At 36.5% G+C, this 16,547-nt stretch overlaps 1 protein-coding gene across 1 annotated transcript in view; it reads left to right on the top strand.

The window, feature by feature from the left end:
* Positions 1-4,627: 4,627 nt before the first annotated feature.
* LOC121421048 overlaps positions 4,628-16,547 on the top strand; it is a 92,501-nt gene continuing 80,581 nt past the window's right edge. The window contains exons 1-2 of the mRNA XM_041615647.1: positions 4,628-4,914; positions 9,434-9,957. Of these exons, the coding sequence (XP_041471581.1) occupies positions 9,909-9,957 (49 nt within the window). The 5' untranslated portion in view covers positions 4,628-4,914; positions 9,434-9,908. The remainder of the gene's footprint in view (positions 4,915-9,433; positions 9,958-16,547) is intronic.

The following is a 16,547-nucleotide window of genomic DNA, read 5'->3' as shown; positions in this document are numbered from 1 at the left end:
CCAACAGTAAAATAACAGTCGCTTGTGAACACATTTTGGGTTGTTCTTCTTTTTTTATAGATCTAATGAAACACAAAATTCAAAGGAATTTATGGCTTATTGGTCCAGACTCAATGACACGTCACACCTTAACGGAATCTTTCTATTGCACGATGTATCAACAAGGAAGTTCAACCTTGGCAACTTAGTGACGAAACATTCCTTCACTAGTTGAAATTTACTTTGCATACATTATTTTCAGTTTGATTTCATTCGTATTAGGCCTACATTGTACATGTATTCTGTTTGATTTGAATATGTTAGCAAATGGGTGCTTCGGGGTTTTGGAACTATTTCTTTTATGTCGTACTGAACCTGTATCATATGTATTGACATTCATGGTCGTTGGAAGCGGGGATGCTGGCCGGGGGTTGTTGTAGCACCCCCAAGATTTACCTGCATGGAGGACCACAGCACCCCCTTGAAACCAAGTTGGTAGCCTACGCTTTAATGTGGAAGTTATATCCAAATTTACGTTTACTTCTGACCAGCCCCTTTATGGCTCTTTTTTTATAGATAATTCAGCGCCCCCCCCCTTTTTATAAAAAAGCAGCCAGAATTCCAAGCCCCTGTTGACATATTGTCAAGCAAAGTTGGTTCTTGTCGAGCACTGGCGTCGATTGCACGGAAGGGTCTTTGTAAAGGCCGGCCACACCGCCCGAGCGTTGTTTGAGCGATCACATGGAGCGGCAGCGGAGAGAAAAAAAAAATCATCACCGCTCGCTACCGTTCACCATTTTCGATTTCGATTTTTTTTTGTCGATTTTTGTTTTCGATTTTTTTCTCCAATTTTGTGAGCGAAATTCGACCCTCTTTCCCTACCGCTCCACGACCGCTCCAACAACGCTCGGGCAGTGTGACCAGCCTGAACAACCTTTTTTCGGGTCGCCCATTTTTTTATGACGCGCCATATGAAGTAAACAAAATATTTGTTTATTAATCGATGTGATATCTCATGACATTGTAGGAAAATTTGATTAAAAGGCAAGCTAAGGAATATTATTTGTTTATCATAAATTTCAGAAACAACCCGGCCCACATACTGCGCATCGTAAAAGATGAGAGACGCGAAAGACGGTCCCTAGAATGACCCCCTTTCGTTCAATCGGCCCCTGGAGGCTTGAAATTGCCAGACATAGTAACCAAAGTTAATATGCAAATAAGATTCCTGGTATCGAAATTCACTGACACACACTTTTACGCTCTTTTTTTCATTCATGCTTGATGTACATGGATGCGTACATCGTTACTATGCGCAAATGATGGGAACCGAGGAACGTACATGACGTAGAGGGCAGCAACACATAGCAATCTAGGGCTCACAGGCCTAATTCATTTCCCCTAGACTCGTGTGTTAAAGTGGCACTTAAAAAAAATTCATAAAAAATAAGGAGGAAATTCGAGGGTTGAATGTTTACTACCAGTGGATAGGATAAATGTCTAAAATTCCATATCTGACCAGAAAAGGGTACATCGACCGGCTCATTTTAAAAATAAATCAGCATTTACGATGACTACACCTGACGGGACCGAATTCATCACTTGAGAGAGTAAAATGACCCTAATTCTTCCGCCAGTAAAAATGTAGTTCCATAGTGGTGAAATATCTTTCCAATTTGGAAAAAGTAAGTTCAGTAGGTACCCTCCCTAGAATCAGTGTTGGATTGTTAGTCATATTCATTCATTTTTGTCAATCAGCAATATCAAATTTAAAAATTGAGCAATGGGTTGGCTCGAATGAATATCTTTGGCCTGCCAGTTGTGATTAGGCACGTGCATCCTCTAGTATTTTTTTATTAAAAAGTATATTTACTAATGGTTTCATCAGTCTTATAATACAACAGGAAGGCTAAAGATATTCATTCGACCCAACCCATTCGATTTTTTTTCCAATTTGATATTGCTGATTGACGAAAGTGTGATGAATATAATTGAAAATCTAACGATGATTCTAGAAATGGTAACCTTACTACTGAACTTCCTTTGCCCAAATTGGAAAGATATATCAATGACTTGGAACTTTTTTTGGCTGGCGTAAGAATTAGGGCTATTTTACTGTTTCAGTTGATGAATTTCATCCCATCATAGTTATCTTCATAAATGGCGATTTATTTTTAAAATGAGCTGGCAACGATACCCTTCTCTGGTCAGATGCGGAATGCCAGATATGTACATGTATATCCTTTTTATATTTATATATGTACATCCAATGGTAGTAAAAATTCGACCCTTTAATTTATGTTTATTTTTTATGAATTTTTCAAAAGTGCCATTTTAACACACAAGTCTATGGTGAATGTTTTACGCGCGTGACGCCCCTACTCTGACTGCAAACCATAGAGATGTACATGTATACTAAATAGTTTATATCTCTATGCCGCAAACACTGCAAACAGAGTTATCAACTGACTGCAAAGTGATACTGCCCTCTACGCTCGATGATGCGAACGTTGTGAGAATCCTTTGGTCGACTCTTGTACACAAACGGTATCCTGCATATTGATGCTCTTTTTTTCCCTCCCTTCCCTTATTTTTGCTTCCATGCAGGCGCGTATCCAGCATCAGATCCTACAAAGCATTTCATGGGCCCAATTTTCTAGGGACAATAATGACTCTATTATTCCTGTGCATGGGCCCATACATTTCTATGTCATATAGTTGATGTCGCATGGATGCGCTAGTGGTTTCCTTCCCCCCTCTTTTAACGGTTACACTTCGTAATTCCGAAACACATGTGAATTGCCTATACCTCGACGTTCGTTAATCCGAAAACGTAAAAGGGTTCGTTAATCCGAACATTTGTTGCGTTATTCCGAAGGTTCGATAATCCGAAAACGAAATAAGGTTCGTTAATCATTACGTTTTCGGACTAACGAACCTTCGGAATTACGAACCTCATTTCGTTTTCGGATTAACGAACCGTTCGGAATTACGAGTCTTCAGAAATACGAACCTTCGGAATAACGATTCTTCGGAATACCCGAACCTTGAACGAAGCTTCGGAATTGCGAATGTATGTGCTTTTCGTTCACACCCTGTGGAACTCTCCATGGCGCTGAAATATGTCATAGGAGAAGTTCACTCTGACAAAAAGCTACTTTTTCATAAATAACAGGGGAAAAAATGTGGAGGTTTTAAGGGAACAATCATTCAAAGATTAAAAGATTTATCAGAATTTTAGTATTTTTTTTTAGTTGTGACGTCATATGCAATTGGCATCGCTATATATCATGTAGTATATATCATGGCCCATAGTGTCCTTCGGCAAGGCGTAAATCCAAACCTCGCCACTCTCCACCCGGGTGCTAAATGGGTACCCGGTAGGATGTGAAAGCCTATGTGTAGTATGCCTAGCAATTGAGTCTTGAAACTCTTGTTGGAATGCTCCCCAGGGAGTGGAGAAGGTGCATACATTGTATGCGGGCATGCAAAGATCCGATGACCGGTGTAATAATATGTCTGTAAAGCGCTTGGAGACGTCGTTCCGATGCATTGAGCGCTATATAAATGCGGAATATTATTATTATTAAAAATCAATGAAATTTTGACTTTTTAATAAAAAAAGGTGATTATGTTTTTATTGAACCTTCAGTATATCAATAAACAAGATATTTCACAATCCCCTCTTAGAAACATAATTTGTTGGTCGTCATGATCTATTAAAACTGAAATGTATGCCCTTGATATCACATTAAATATGGGTAGCTTCTCGTCACAAAATACAAACTTTGAATTTCATCAACTTTCTCAATCTTTAATGGAGTTCCTCAATCCTACACCATTACTCTTTATTCTTCTTTTTATACTGGTATTATTTTCGGTTATGTTCTTTTTTTCCAACAAACTTTTCGTCAGGTTGAGCTCGAATGTTGTAAGTGATAATGATAAATGATAATTTGAATCTAATGAATTATAGACAGGGACGGATATTTTTTCCAAAAGGTAGGGGGAGGGGGACAAGGGGCTGGAAAATTTGACAAGCAAAAAAAAAGGTTATCACCCCCAAATTTAAGGTAATTTCGAGGAAAATGAATTTGACAAGCCCCCCCCCCCCCCCCCTCATAAAAAAAGGTTTTAAATGCAAAAGTCAGGTCATCTCGTCCTAAAAAAAGATTTGTTTTATTTCGATTTTGAATGATGTATTTATTACGATCATAAAGGAGCTAAGATAGTCGGGGGACATTTGATGTTGTGTCCCCCCACCTCCTACTATTTTGAGAAGGGAGACACGTCCCCATTGGGATTTCCGCCAATGATTATAGAAATATCTGACAAAGAGCAAGTAGAAAATTTGGTTAAAACTTAGCGACCTATTCTAATTTTTGCACGTGACCGTATAACCATAAGGCAGATAATTGATGACTAAATAGATACCATAGAGTTTGACGTCGCTGATCTATACAATAATGTAAGTTAGTTCCCTCTGTTGGAAATGAGTGGATTAACCCCGAAAATCCTTCCCATTGCGTAGATCTGGTAATCGGATTTAATACACCATCGTGATTTGACAATTTCATTCTGGCTAATGCCCCCGAACAAAAGATGACGGGGTTTATACCAGACATGAGGAACTCACTCAACCAGGCAAAGGCACCGAGTACCCTATTCAAACCCCATTCCAGTGAATGGCAGGAGAGAGGAAATCTTCGGTGGTCGGCTGTTTGGTATGGGGTTATTGAGCCGAGCAGTCCACCAAATTGGACGATTCCCTGTCTCACTACATGCACAAGTACCCGTAGGACTATCCACTCCGCGAGGTTTCTACCACTGGTCGCAACTAAACCACTGGAATAAATAAATTTACGATCGAAGAGAAAGTTATAATATCTACTTGCAAATATCGAGAAGTCCAAACTATTGTATCATCGCCACTCAGTAAGTGTTTTCTTTTCTTTGCTTAATTTCCTTCTGCTTTGATTTGATCTTGTTGGTGTAGGTCCACGAATTGATAATCGTCAGTAGCTGTTGACCTATATTTTACAGAAGATCCAAAAAATACTGTATGTTTCGCGACTTGGAAAGTATGGGATCTATTTTTTTCTTCAAAATTTACTACAATTGGCAATAGGGATGACGAGCTATGAATTTCCCATTAAAAGCGATCAAAGCATGTCTTTTTTTTACTACCAATAATCAAATGCCAATTGAAAATGTTACGAAACTCTTATGACGCACTCTTATAAAAGTCAGTCAAATTGAATAGACCAGCGGTCAGCTTGGGTGCAACCGATATGGCAATCACTGATAGTCACATTTCTGCCATATATCAGTGGGGTAACTACGGGGGGCATGGGGGGGCACGTGCCCCCCCCCCCCTCCCCAATCGGCTGACAAAAAAAAACGGGGAAAAGGGGAAAAAGAGGGAGAAAGGAAGAGAAACGTAGTGGGAAAGAAGACATTATTATTCATTATAATGTTATATTATATCATAAATATTACATAAACAACTTTTTTTTCATAACTTAATGAAACATAATTTGCTCAGGGCCTATCTCTTCATTGTTCCCGATGCTTGCATTGTCTGTTTGCCGAGATATATAGGGGAAGGCGGGGTAAGTTGTGACAGTTTTTGCTTTTTGCATGTTAGAATTGATATGATTAATAATCTTGTCGAAATAAGTACCTTGCCTTGATATTTAATTCTTCTGAAATATTTTCCACCTATATATAACTTTCTATCCCCACACTGAAAGTCATCGTGACCTTTGAAAAAAAACGATGTCAAATGGCTCAACTTGCCCCATATATGGGGTAAGTTTGAGCCACCTTCTGGGGTAAGTTGAGCCACAAAAACTATGTACAAAATGTATGAGGGGAGAACCAGCATGTCAATTTTTTGTTTAAAGTCTTTTCACTTGCTAATTCTCTATAAATACTTACATCCTTTAAAAGGAAAAGAGCAGTCATGTAAATTTGCTCCTTTCAGCCAGCATTTCAATTGATTTTTATGGTTTGTTTGTTTTTTAAGATACATTACCATAGGAATTACCATGGCTCAACTTGCCCCATGCTGTTTGGCTCAACTTACCCCAGTCCGAACTGCGATAATTTTGTATCCACACATTTATTATGCATCCATTATATAAAAGACTATGACAAGAATGAAGATCCATACCTGGACTAATAATGTTGTTATCATGTCTTTATTATATTTAAAGACGTGTGTGTTTATAAAGCACTTATCTATTTCACACTCTTTTTTACTTTTTTGGCTGAAATTCATATTTTTCCCTCCAAAAAAATACTTTTTGTTTCAAAGTTGAAAACAATATGGTGGGGTTAGGGGTTATGCTATGGGTCATCAATACATGACACAACTACAATGTCTGACTCATTCATTATTGGCCTGGGGCTGGTGGCTCAACTTGCCCCTATGCTCAACTTACCCCGCCTTCCCCTACTCCTGTTATACTAAAACCTCCCGTTTTCAAGTCAATATACACCAAACTGCCAAATATATTTCCTCGCACTTCGATCGAGTTATTATTGTTTTATGTAAAATAGTATGCTTCTTTTTCATGACTGCTTAAAGCGCCCTATTTAAGGTCTTAATATAAAACATTTCCTTTCCGTGATTACGTTCGCAGTAGTGGAGTGGTGAAATATGTTTGTTCTCCAAGAATTCCTAGAATCAGTCCTTAAAATTTTCCTTTTCTGATCAAAATATCAAAAATTTTCAGCTCGCGCTTCGCGCTCGCATCATTTGGTTAGTGAACTACGTATGGTCTTCGTGAATTCCTACAAACAAGCCTTAAAATGCCCCTCTTCAGGTCTGAATTTCCTAAATTTTCAGCTCGAGCTTCGCGCATGCATCATTTGGTTAGTGAACTACGTATGGTCTTCGTGAATTCCTACAAACAAGACTTAAAATGCCCCTCTTCAGGTCTGAATTTCCTAAATTTTCAGCTCGCGCTTCGCACTCGCAAGATTTGATTAGTGAGATGGGCATGTTAATCACGATTACAAGTGCTTTATGTGCATGTTTAGATATAATTCTAACAAAATCAGCAAGTGCTTATTGGCAATCGCATTGGATGACTTATAGTGAGATGTATATACTCTTATTGGATTCCTAAAGTAATTATGCTGCATATACTGTAGAGCGCTTAGAGACTTATGACAAAGTAAGTGTTAAGCGCTATATAAGCAAGTATAAATCAAATATAGTCCTTAAAATCTTCCTGTTTGGGGGTCAAATTTTACAAAAATTTTAGCTCGCGCTTCGCGCTCGCATTTTTTAGCGAGACAGGTACGTATCATGATTACAAAAGATTGATTATAATGTCTCTTTTTAGGTTTGAATATTGGTCCTTCGGAGGGGACCTTAAGCCGTCGGTCCTCTAGTTGGTTGCTTACAAGCATTCATGCTTTCTTAGCAATCAGGTAAAAAATCACCAATCACCAATTTAATCGTGATTAAGGCATATATATAAAAAAAAATTAAGCTCGCGCTTCGCGCTCGCATTATTTGACAAGTGAGATACATATCCGTTTAATTGCACTGTCCTTAAAATGTCTCTAATAGGTCAGTATACCTGGTAACTGGCCGCTGCATATATTATTGTCAAAAATAACTCTGTTCTCGTAAAATACGACTAGGAAATAGTCAAATATGACTAGAATAAAATTTGCACCCAGTTGACCCTATCAACTAGTCATTTTTTTACTAATTTTCTTTTTATTATACGGGACTACTCATCATGAACTTGTTCATTGAATGAGAGGGGCAACTCAATGTTGGTAAACAAGTGCCTAAAAGACTCAAAGTAGCCTGTTCTTAAAAATGTAATGTTAAACTTACTAGCATCAATTAAAGGGCATGCAGTTGCAGGTTGTATTTTTCATTTTCATTTTTTTCAATTTTTTGAATGTTTTATAGAAAACGTTGAAATATAACTTGTCATGATAGTCTCAATATGCTTTTTATTCACTTCGTCTTTAATGTAGACCTCTTTGCACGAAAGACTCCCCCCCCCCCCCTCTCCTCACGTCTCTCCCTCTCTCTTCTCTATCCTCTCTTCTCATAGCATGCACTGTAAAAACTGTGGTGTTAAAACTGACACCAGTTGGCATCTATAGAGTACTACACCCTGAAGTGTTAAAATTACACCCTAGAGGTTAAACATAACACCAAAAAGTGTAACCATAGGTGTTAAACTAATACTACAAATTTATCACCGGTGTAAAATAACTGGGGTGGTCCTCTTTGTACACAGGTTAACCCCACGGCTTTTGCTGTGTGTCTGACAGCTTCCCTTTCGTTTACTTCATGCATAAGAATAAGAACCCTCTTTTGTTATCTACAATTTCTTTGATTTCTTGCTAAAACCATGCATGGTTAAACTACACAACGGTCTGGCGAATGTGCATGGCAGCCACAAAATTGCATAAACTTGTACTGTTGTACACTGCTCGAATGTGAAACAGAGAACGTGTGATATACTTTAGTGTACTGCAGGATTCTAAACGGCGTCACCCAAACGGACAAACCTAAACCGTTATTTTTTTGTTGTTGGGGGATAGCTATTTTAACTCAGTGAAAACGCTGTTTCAAGAAGTGTTTAACATCTTAAACAACAAAGTCCATTGTCTTAAATATTCAATTTTCTGAATAAGTAAGCATGGTTGTTTAATCTATTAAACAACAACGGTTAGGTTGATAAAATAGAAAGCGTTGTATAATATTTTAAACAGGTGTTTTACTATGTATATTTTGTTTAAGAAAAACCTTCCCATAACGATATATCAATTATCATCGGGACAATTACATGAATGCTAGAAAATCTTTCAAACTTGTAGCAAATATCCGGCATATAGATCATTGTTTTGACGACAGCCAATAATTCATTAATAAGTTATGCAAATGGTCTCCAAATCCGCAAATTTCTTTTTATCGGTTTACAGGACTGACGATAAACACAGTTTTCTTTTTTGTAAGCTCAATTAAGTAGCAAAAATTCTTGAAGGTGTCTTTTTATGTTTTCTGTTGGGTAATCTAAAGGTTGTTATGTCACATCTAATAATTAAGTATGAAAATATAAACTAATGTGGAAAAGCCAATCGTTTTCGCAGTGCATTACAAAGAGAAACGTTGTTAGCCAGAACCATAACCATGAATAAGATTTGTTATAAAAATCAAGTTTACGAAACTTCGGAGTCAAACTCTTTTTTAATCTTCTTCAAATGAAAGGCGTCTCGGGATTTTATTCCACCACCCGATTCTGTTTCACCTTCAACTTATAGTCTCCGCCTCTCTCCAAAACAAGATAGGATAAAAAGGTAATCTCTTAATCGGTCTCTTTAATCTTGTCCGTAATTGTGTACGACAATGATTACGTCAGAACCGATTTGAAAAACTGTCTTCTTTTCATGTTGTTTATTTGTCCTACTTCAGGGAAAGTCACCGGTGGATGCGTGCGTCATTATTAGTTGTCGGAGTACTATTCATCCGTTTCATCAGAAGGTTCTACCACCAGCACCCAAGGGGACTTGATCTCGTCCGTGGTTCATTATCTGTCAGTTATTTCTAAAGATAATCATGTACGCCAACGCCGACAAGTAAAGACCTCCAGGAAATGTCCACCTCTTGAAGACAACTCGCAAATATTCTCCAACTTCATCTCCGATTAGAGCTACCTCACCATAGGGCGCACTACCCGTGAGATCCTGACGATTCCACGGGCGATTCCATCAGGAGACCGCATTTAAATTAGGAGCCGCGAATACTTATCATCATCGTCACTGACAGCGACAACGTCTTTTTACATAATCTGAGAGACTTCAACTGATGAGAGTAGAAAATCGATGTATTTATTTGTATCCAGAGCTCTGATAGTTAAAGCGGTAACGAAGCCATCAGGCAGATTAGGATGAAATTCATTTTCGGGGGCACAGTTGTATTTTGCTGCATTGCTACAAGTAAGTGATTCCTATCATTAGCATTACCAATTTACCATTGTCATTATTTTCCTCGCGTGTCCTTAAATGATATCTATTACATTTAAGAGTTGTTAATGTCTACGTCTCTTTTTCGGAAGCTTCTAAGAATGAATCGTGGTGGGTCAGGCTTTGCGATCTGACATGGGAGTTAGTAAATACTGTAACAAATTATCTGTATTCCTATACAGTGCGTTCCACAAAAAACGAAACCGAGATTTATCGATGATTTATCATAACTTAATCATTAATAAAATAGACAAATGACCTACCAATTTAAAGCTTAGAATCTCTTCTTTCATCTGAAGCTACTTAGATTATTTCTCATTCACACATGAGTGAGCAAAAAACAATTTGAAGAGAGGATACCAAAAAGTCACCTGGCGGGCTGTATCTGGGTTTCAAAAAGAAAACCACATTTTTAAAAAGCTCAATATCTGCTCTGTAATTTGATACCTCAATTACAGAAAATTGTAGAGAAATAAGAAAGTTCTGGCTATTTGAAATAAGGCTTGAATTTCAATAATTTCATAAAATGAAGAGGTTTTACAGGCAAACGTTCAAACTCATTCGACACTCCGGTTTGTTGACGATCAGTTATGCATTAAGTCTTGTTAACCGTGCGATAGCTTCTGTGGGAAATCGGTGAAAACACGATTATTTTAATGAAATTACTGAAATTCAAGCCTTATTTCAAATAGCCAGAACTTTGTTATTTCTCTACCATTTTCTGTAATTGAGGTATCAAATTAAAGAGCAGATATTGAACTTTTTAAAAATGTGGTTTTCTTTTTGAAACCCAGATACAGCCCGCCAAGGGACTCTTTGGTATCCCCTCTTCAAGTTGTTTTTGCTCACTCATGCGTGAATGAGAAATAATCTAAGTAATTTCAGATGAAAGAGGAGATTCTAAGCTTTAAATTGGTAGGTCATTTCTCTATTTTAGTAATGATGAATCATCGCTAAATCTCGGTTTCGTTTTTTTCTGGGACGCACTGTATATGAGGTCTCCGTCCTCTGGTTGTATGAGGGAGGAGCAACAAAACTAGGTCAGAAATAACTTGCTTCTTACTACTCTTTTTTAAACCCCACAAATAGTTTATATCTCAAGTTTCGCATATATGTATTTTTTTGTTACAAAAGCCGCGAAATGAAGAAGCGACTATTGAACTTAGCTCCATTATTCCTCTTTGCAATGTGATCAAGGTGATAAAGGAATGCGCAGTCCTCATAGATTATACATTATTATGTCAAAATCTCATTTTGCAAATTTGATGTTTTCAATATTAAGAAAACTCACGCCCGGTCGATTGTAATTTGTGTACTGGATTGATGAGTTTGGGATAATCATCACTTCAACAATTTTCATTCAAACAATTAATATGTTGGTTTTCTGCTTGAACACACCTTTTCTCTTTGTTTTCTTGCCGTTTTTTCCCTCAAAATATTGACTCTATTTTTGGCAAAACACGTTGGTTATAAGAAATCAAGATTTTGGTTAGAAGGCGATGTATTTTGCAAAAAAAAAATCCTTCCTGATTTTGCCATGTTTGCCCTACATTGTAAGTAACCGCACATCAAATGCTAACATAATCACGCCAGTGGCGTAGCTACGGGGGCCTGGGGGCCTCCTGAGATTTGGTGTGCCCCCAGGTGCCCCATAAACAAAATTGGCAGAGCAAACAAAAAGGAGATAAAGAGAAAAAAGGGAAAGAAGGAGAAAGACAAAAAAGAAAGAAAGAAATAAGAAGAGGAGGAAGACGAGTAGATAAAATAATGTGAGGGGAAGACTTGCAGAAAAAACCCCAAAATCTTTCATGTTACTTTATAAAATTTTTGCTTGCGCTTCGCTCCAAAATTGCCTGTTCGATGAGATTCATATCTTCTCAATAGGCTGATATGGAGCAAGTTTTGAAGTTAATATACAAAACATATTTGTGCTCGGACATCGAGCTTTCATTATTTTTTTTCATTTACAAATTTGAGTGCTCAGTAAAATGTCCGTTTTATGGTCTACATATCAGCATTTTAAGCTCACGCTGCGTGGTCACATTGTTTGATTTGCCAAATTCATATTGTCTACGTGTATTCCGTAAAGTTACATCAAACAAATGATTTCAGAATGCCCAGATTCTAGGTCTAAATCTAAAACATGCACGATTGCCTGCATGTTCTTTATTTAAAATGTACTTAGATTATCCAATTTCACATCAGAATATCAACAATTGTCTGCTCAAGCTTCACGATTGCATTATTAATAATACCCAATTAACTATATCATATCTATGATTTACAAAATATGATTAGAGTGTCTCGCTTTTAGGTCTAAAATATCAATTTCTTCCTTTCGCGCTTCGCGCTCGCATCAGTTGTTTAGTTACATACCTTTCCCATTTGTTAATACAAAAAGTGCCTAGAATGACCATTTCTTAGGTTGGAATGTAAAAAAATACTCGTACTTCGCGCTCCCATTATTGAAATACATACCGTCTTCGTTACTAACTGTAAGCAGTCCTTAACAGGTTCCTTTTCGATAATGCTAGAACAGTTAATAAAAATTTCTGCTTGCGCTGGGCGTTCGCAGTAATCATCTAGTTACATACGAATCTTGTTCATACATAACATTGCCCAGAATATTAAATTTTCAGCACAAAATACATGAAAGTAAAAAAAAAAAATCGCACGCGCTTTTTTTTTTATAAGGCTTATGAGATTATTTCATGTTTATGTTGTTTTATACGAATAAAATTAAGGAGTGACTGATCGGGGAAACTATGGGTGAGGAAAATTTCAGGCCCCGTCCCCTATTGGCGCAAGTCGGATCCGCCCTTGTGACACATACACACAGGAAAAAATGGTGCCAGCTTTAAAAAGCAAGGACCCCCCAGTCTTCTTTGTATTATGTATATCGCAAACGATGAAAATAAAATACTTGAGTAATATTGAAGATGAAAGTAATTTTCTGTATTGCTTCTATCGTTTTAAAGATTGTTAAGAACAAAATGACTTATATTTACATTCTTTTTGATGAATTTGTACTTCCCAAAAGGATAGAAATACTGCCAACGAAAATGCATGTTAAACAGAATGAGTCCGAAAAACTGTACACATAGAAATTGCCTATTCAATAAACCAAATACACGTCATAAAACTGTAATACACTAACTGAAAGGAAATTTCTTTACAAATAATTTGATACCATTCTTCCTTGGTATACGCTTGTACGCTTGGGTAATCAGAAGGTATTCGTGATCGTTGGGTTACTTCATGGCATTTATGCTTTACTTTGAAGCAAATAGAATTTTACATCGCAGCAGAGAATTAGCTCACATGTACCTTATGCATACGGAGGCCGAAATATTATATCACATGGAAATGATATCAAATTATACGATAAAATATTCTTTCTGTAAATATTTTTTAATAATGTTCATGATAAGGGCCGTCATTAATTGGTGATTTTTGAGGTTGCTGTATATAGACATCATTAGGTAATTCTATTTATCTATTTATTTATTCATTTATTCATTTACTTATGTAATTATTTATTCATTTATTTATTCATTTACTTATTTAACTATTTATTAATATATATATTTATTTCTTATTCATTCAGTTAGTTAGTTTCGCTTCAAAAGGGTATTCCGATCAATAATAAACATACTGCTTTACATGGAGACCCTGCACATTCAGAAAAAATACAAACATTTCCTTAAACAAAATAAGCAGAAGATACTAAAGAGCGCAATATGCCTTTCGAAGCTCTACTGGTCAAACTTATTAAGAAAATCATGTATGGCAAAAATGAAAAAAGAGCCAAATTATTGACTCGTATTATCTGAATATGAAAGAAAATCATAATTTGCAATATTTAAGATCTACAATGATTTTTTTAAACCTAGGTATGCCATGGTAAAACTTTTGTCTTACATGAAATATATAGAGAGCCTGTTATTTTTAAACATAGAAATGAAAACAAGTATTTTTGAATTCAAGGCGACATTATGTAATGATGATTCCCATCAGCATTTATTCTATAAATTGCAAATAAATCAATTGATGTATTTTTTTGGTGGGGAGGATTATTTTAATTTTTATTCTTCATAGTTAGGATATTTTGTTGTTCTTTTTTTTATGAACTTTGTCGGGGACTCTTTTTAGATCATGAACAGCATGAAGTAAGTTCATTTAGACCATGAAAACTAAAAAAACGATTATTTATTTATGATTTTCGGTCAAAAATACAATTTGCATTGACTTTATCCACGAAGTCACAATTTTGGGTCTGATATGGACTTACAAAATGCTCCGTAATTTTGGAAACGCGTAATAATAATAATAGCCAATTTTTGTAAAGCGCTTTTCCCAGAATGGCCCAAAGCGCGTTACAGCATATTATTACCCCGGTCATTGGATTCATTTCAATCAAGCACGAAACGTGCACAATTTCCACTCCCTGGAGAGCATTCCTTGCATTCATCGCAGTCACATTACGGCGCTGGCAAAATCAAACATACAATATCTTTCGCATCCTACCGGGTACCCATTTAGCACCTGGGTCGAGAGTGGCAAAGTGTAGATTAACGCCTTGCCAAAGGACGCTAACCCGCGATGGGATTCGAACACACGACCCTCTATTCACAAGGCGAGAGTCAGAACCACTACACCACGGCTCTTCCACGTACAGATCGAGGCATTGCAAATCTGGTCTCAAAAGATGCACAAGACTTGTAAAGTAAGTTAATTTTAAAACGACTATTGCTACGGAAAGTTCTTGTTATTAAAGAAATTGCACTTTGGCGTTGCATTTTATCATGAACCACGCATTTTAATGACACCATTTGTGCAATTGTACTGAATATTTACATTTACATAATTGTAAGAAAAAAGGAATCAGTTCCTCGTAGTTGCCGACGCACATTCTTTGCAAAACAACACAGCTTTTCCATGTTTTCTGTGTGTGTCGATTCTGTCATCCATATCAAGCAAGTTAGATTAAAACAGAAAATCCTGTACTTTTTTAAAAGAAATTCTTGTGGCATGTTAAGAGTTGAGGAAATAAATAGGACAATATACCGTGGTAGTACCATGTAACAAATATAAACCCTTCAAAAAAAGTTTGGAAATCTGAGTTTGGCCATTAATTTCTCCCAACTCCCAAAATTGTGTCATTTTGCAACTTTTGAATTTTGACCTCGCCCCACATTTCAAGGCACTGCACATCCATGTGAACCATAATTATATCATGTAGAGTATCATTTTAAAGAAACTTAAATGCTCTATTTATTGATATCAATTACACATTGACATATACTAGAATCGAGGAGGGATTATAGATGAAATTCAGAATTCCAAACTTTTTGAGTTTTTATTTAGATATATATCCATGGATCTTTTCAGTGATATGCAGAGCACACATCAAGCCTAATGCTCAGATGCTTGATGTAAAAACCAATTAACCTAAAATGAAAATTACACATTAATATGATAAGAACTAATTAACCTGAAATGATAATTACATATTACATGACAATAGGGCTTACACAATACACGATGTCCCGTGAATTGTTTATGAGCTTGCGAATGCTATACGCTCTGTATAATTAATTGCCCACGACTGAACGAAATCAAACATCATTTTTTTCATGATGAATCTGTGTTCACATCAATCGATAACCAGACTTGTAATGGCAGGATGATGGGGACATTGATAGTAGGGCATACAGACGCCTCCAATGTCCTTGAATTTTTTTTCATTTCTTGGGCAAACACCATTAGTTACGGGACATAGCGGTTATTGTACTCCCGGTTATAGTATTTAACATGCATGTGATTGTCAAGGGATGAGAAACCGCCTTGATTGACTAAATATTGATTGGCAACTGAATAAATGGCTGAGGGAATAAAATTGCAATCGATCATTATATTTGATGGACTTGGTAGACATCCTTTAAACATTTTTCTTTTCCATTTTGATTTTGAAAATCATAGACTAAGGGGGGGGGGTATAAGATTAAAAAAATGTATGACAAAGAGAACTTGATAAGACCACGCAGACCATTTGTAAAATGATTATGATATGAATGATGATGGTGGTGGTGGTGATAACGAAAATGATGGTGATGGTGAACATGATGATGGTGATGATCATAATGAAATACATACAATTATGAGAATGATACTATTTTACTACTACTTATTGTTGAAAAAATATAAGTAGTAGGCCTATTGAAGTTGTTAATTACTGAGTGTATTATATCATCCTGATTTCCTTCAAATCAAAGTAAAAGGCCTTTTCAATTCAGTTGTAGTATGGGTTGCCTACTTGAAGAATCCGACGGTTGCCACCTGGGCACCATTTGGCATTTTTGTATTGACGTAATAGGCCACACCAACTTTTTTAAATGCCTCTTAAATATGAATTTAATATTTTAAGGATTAAAAATGTTGTTGGGTATCAAATAATAGCTTATGAAAAATCAAATGTAAATTTGTGGACCACTGGACATTCAAATCAGGCATAGGTCAATTAAACGTCATTTAAGGTTGTGAAAGGTCAAATTGCCTTGCAA

This window comes from Lytechinus variegatus, chromosome 9 (assembly GCF_018143015.1).
Source record: "Lytechinus variegatus isolate NC3 chromosome 9, Lvar_3.0, whole genome shotgun sequence".
NCBI classification, from domain to species: Eukaryota; Metazoa; Echinodermata; class Echinoidea; order Temnopleuroida; family Toxopneustidae; genus Lytechinus; species Lytechinus variegatus.
The sequence above is the reverse complement of the archived record's forward strand: the minus strand, read 5'-3'. Positions and strand labels throughout refer to the sequence as shown.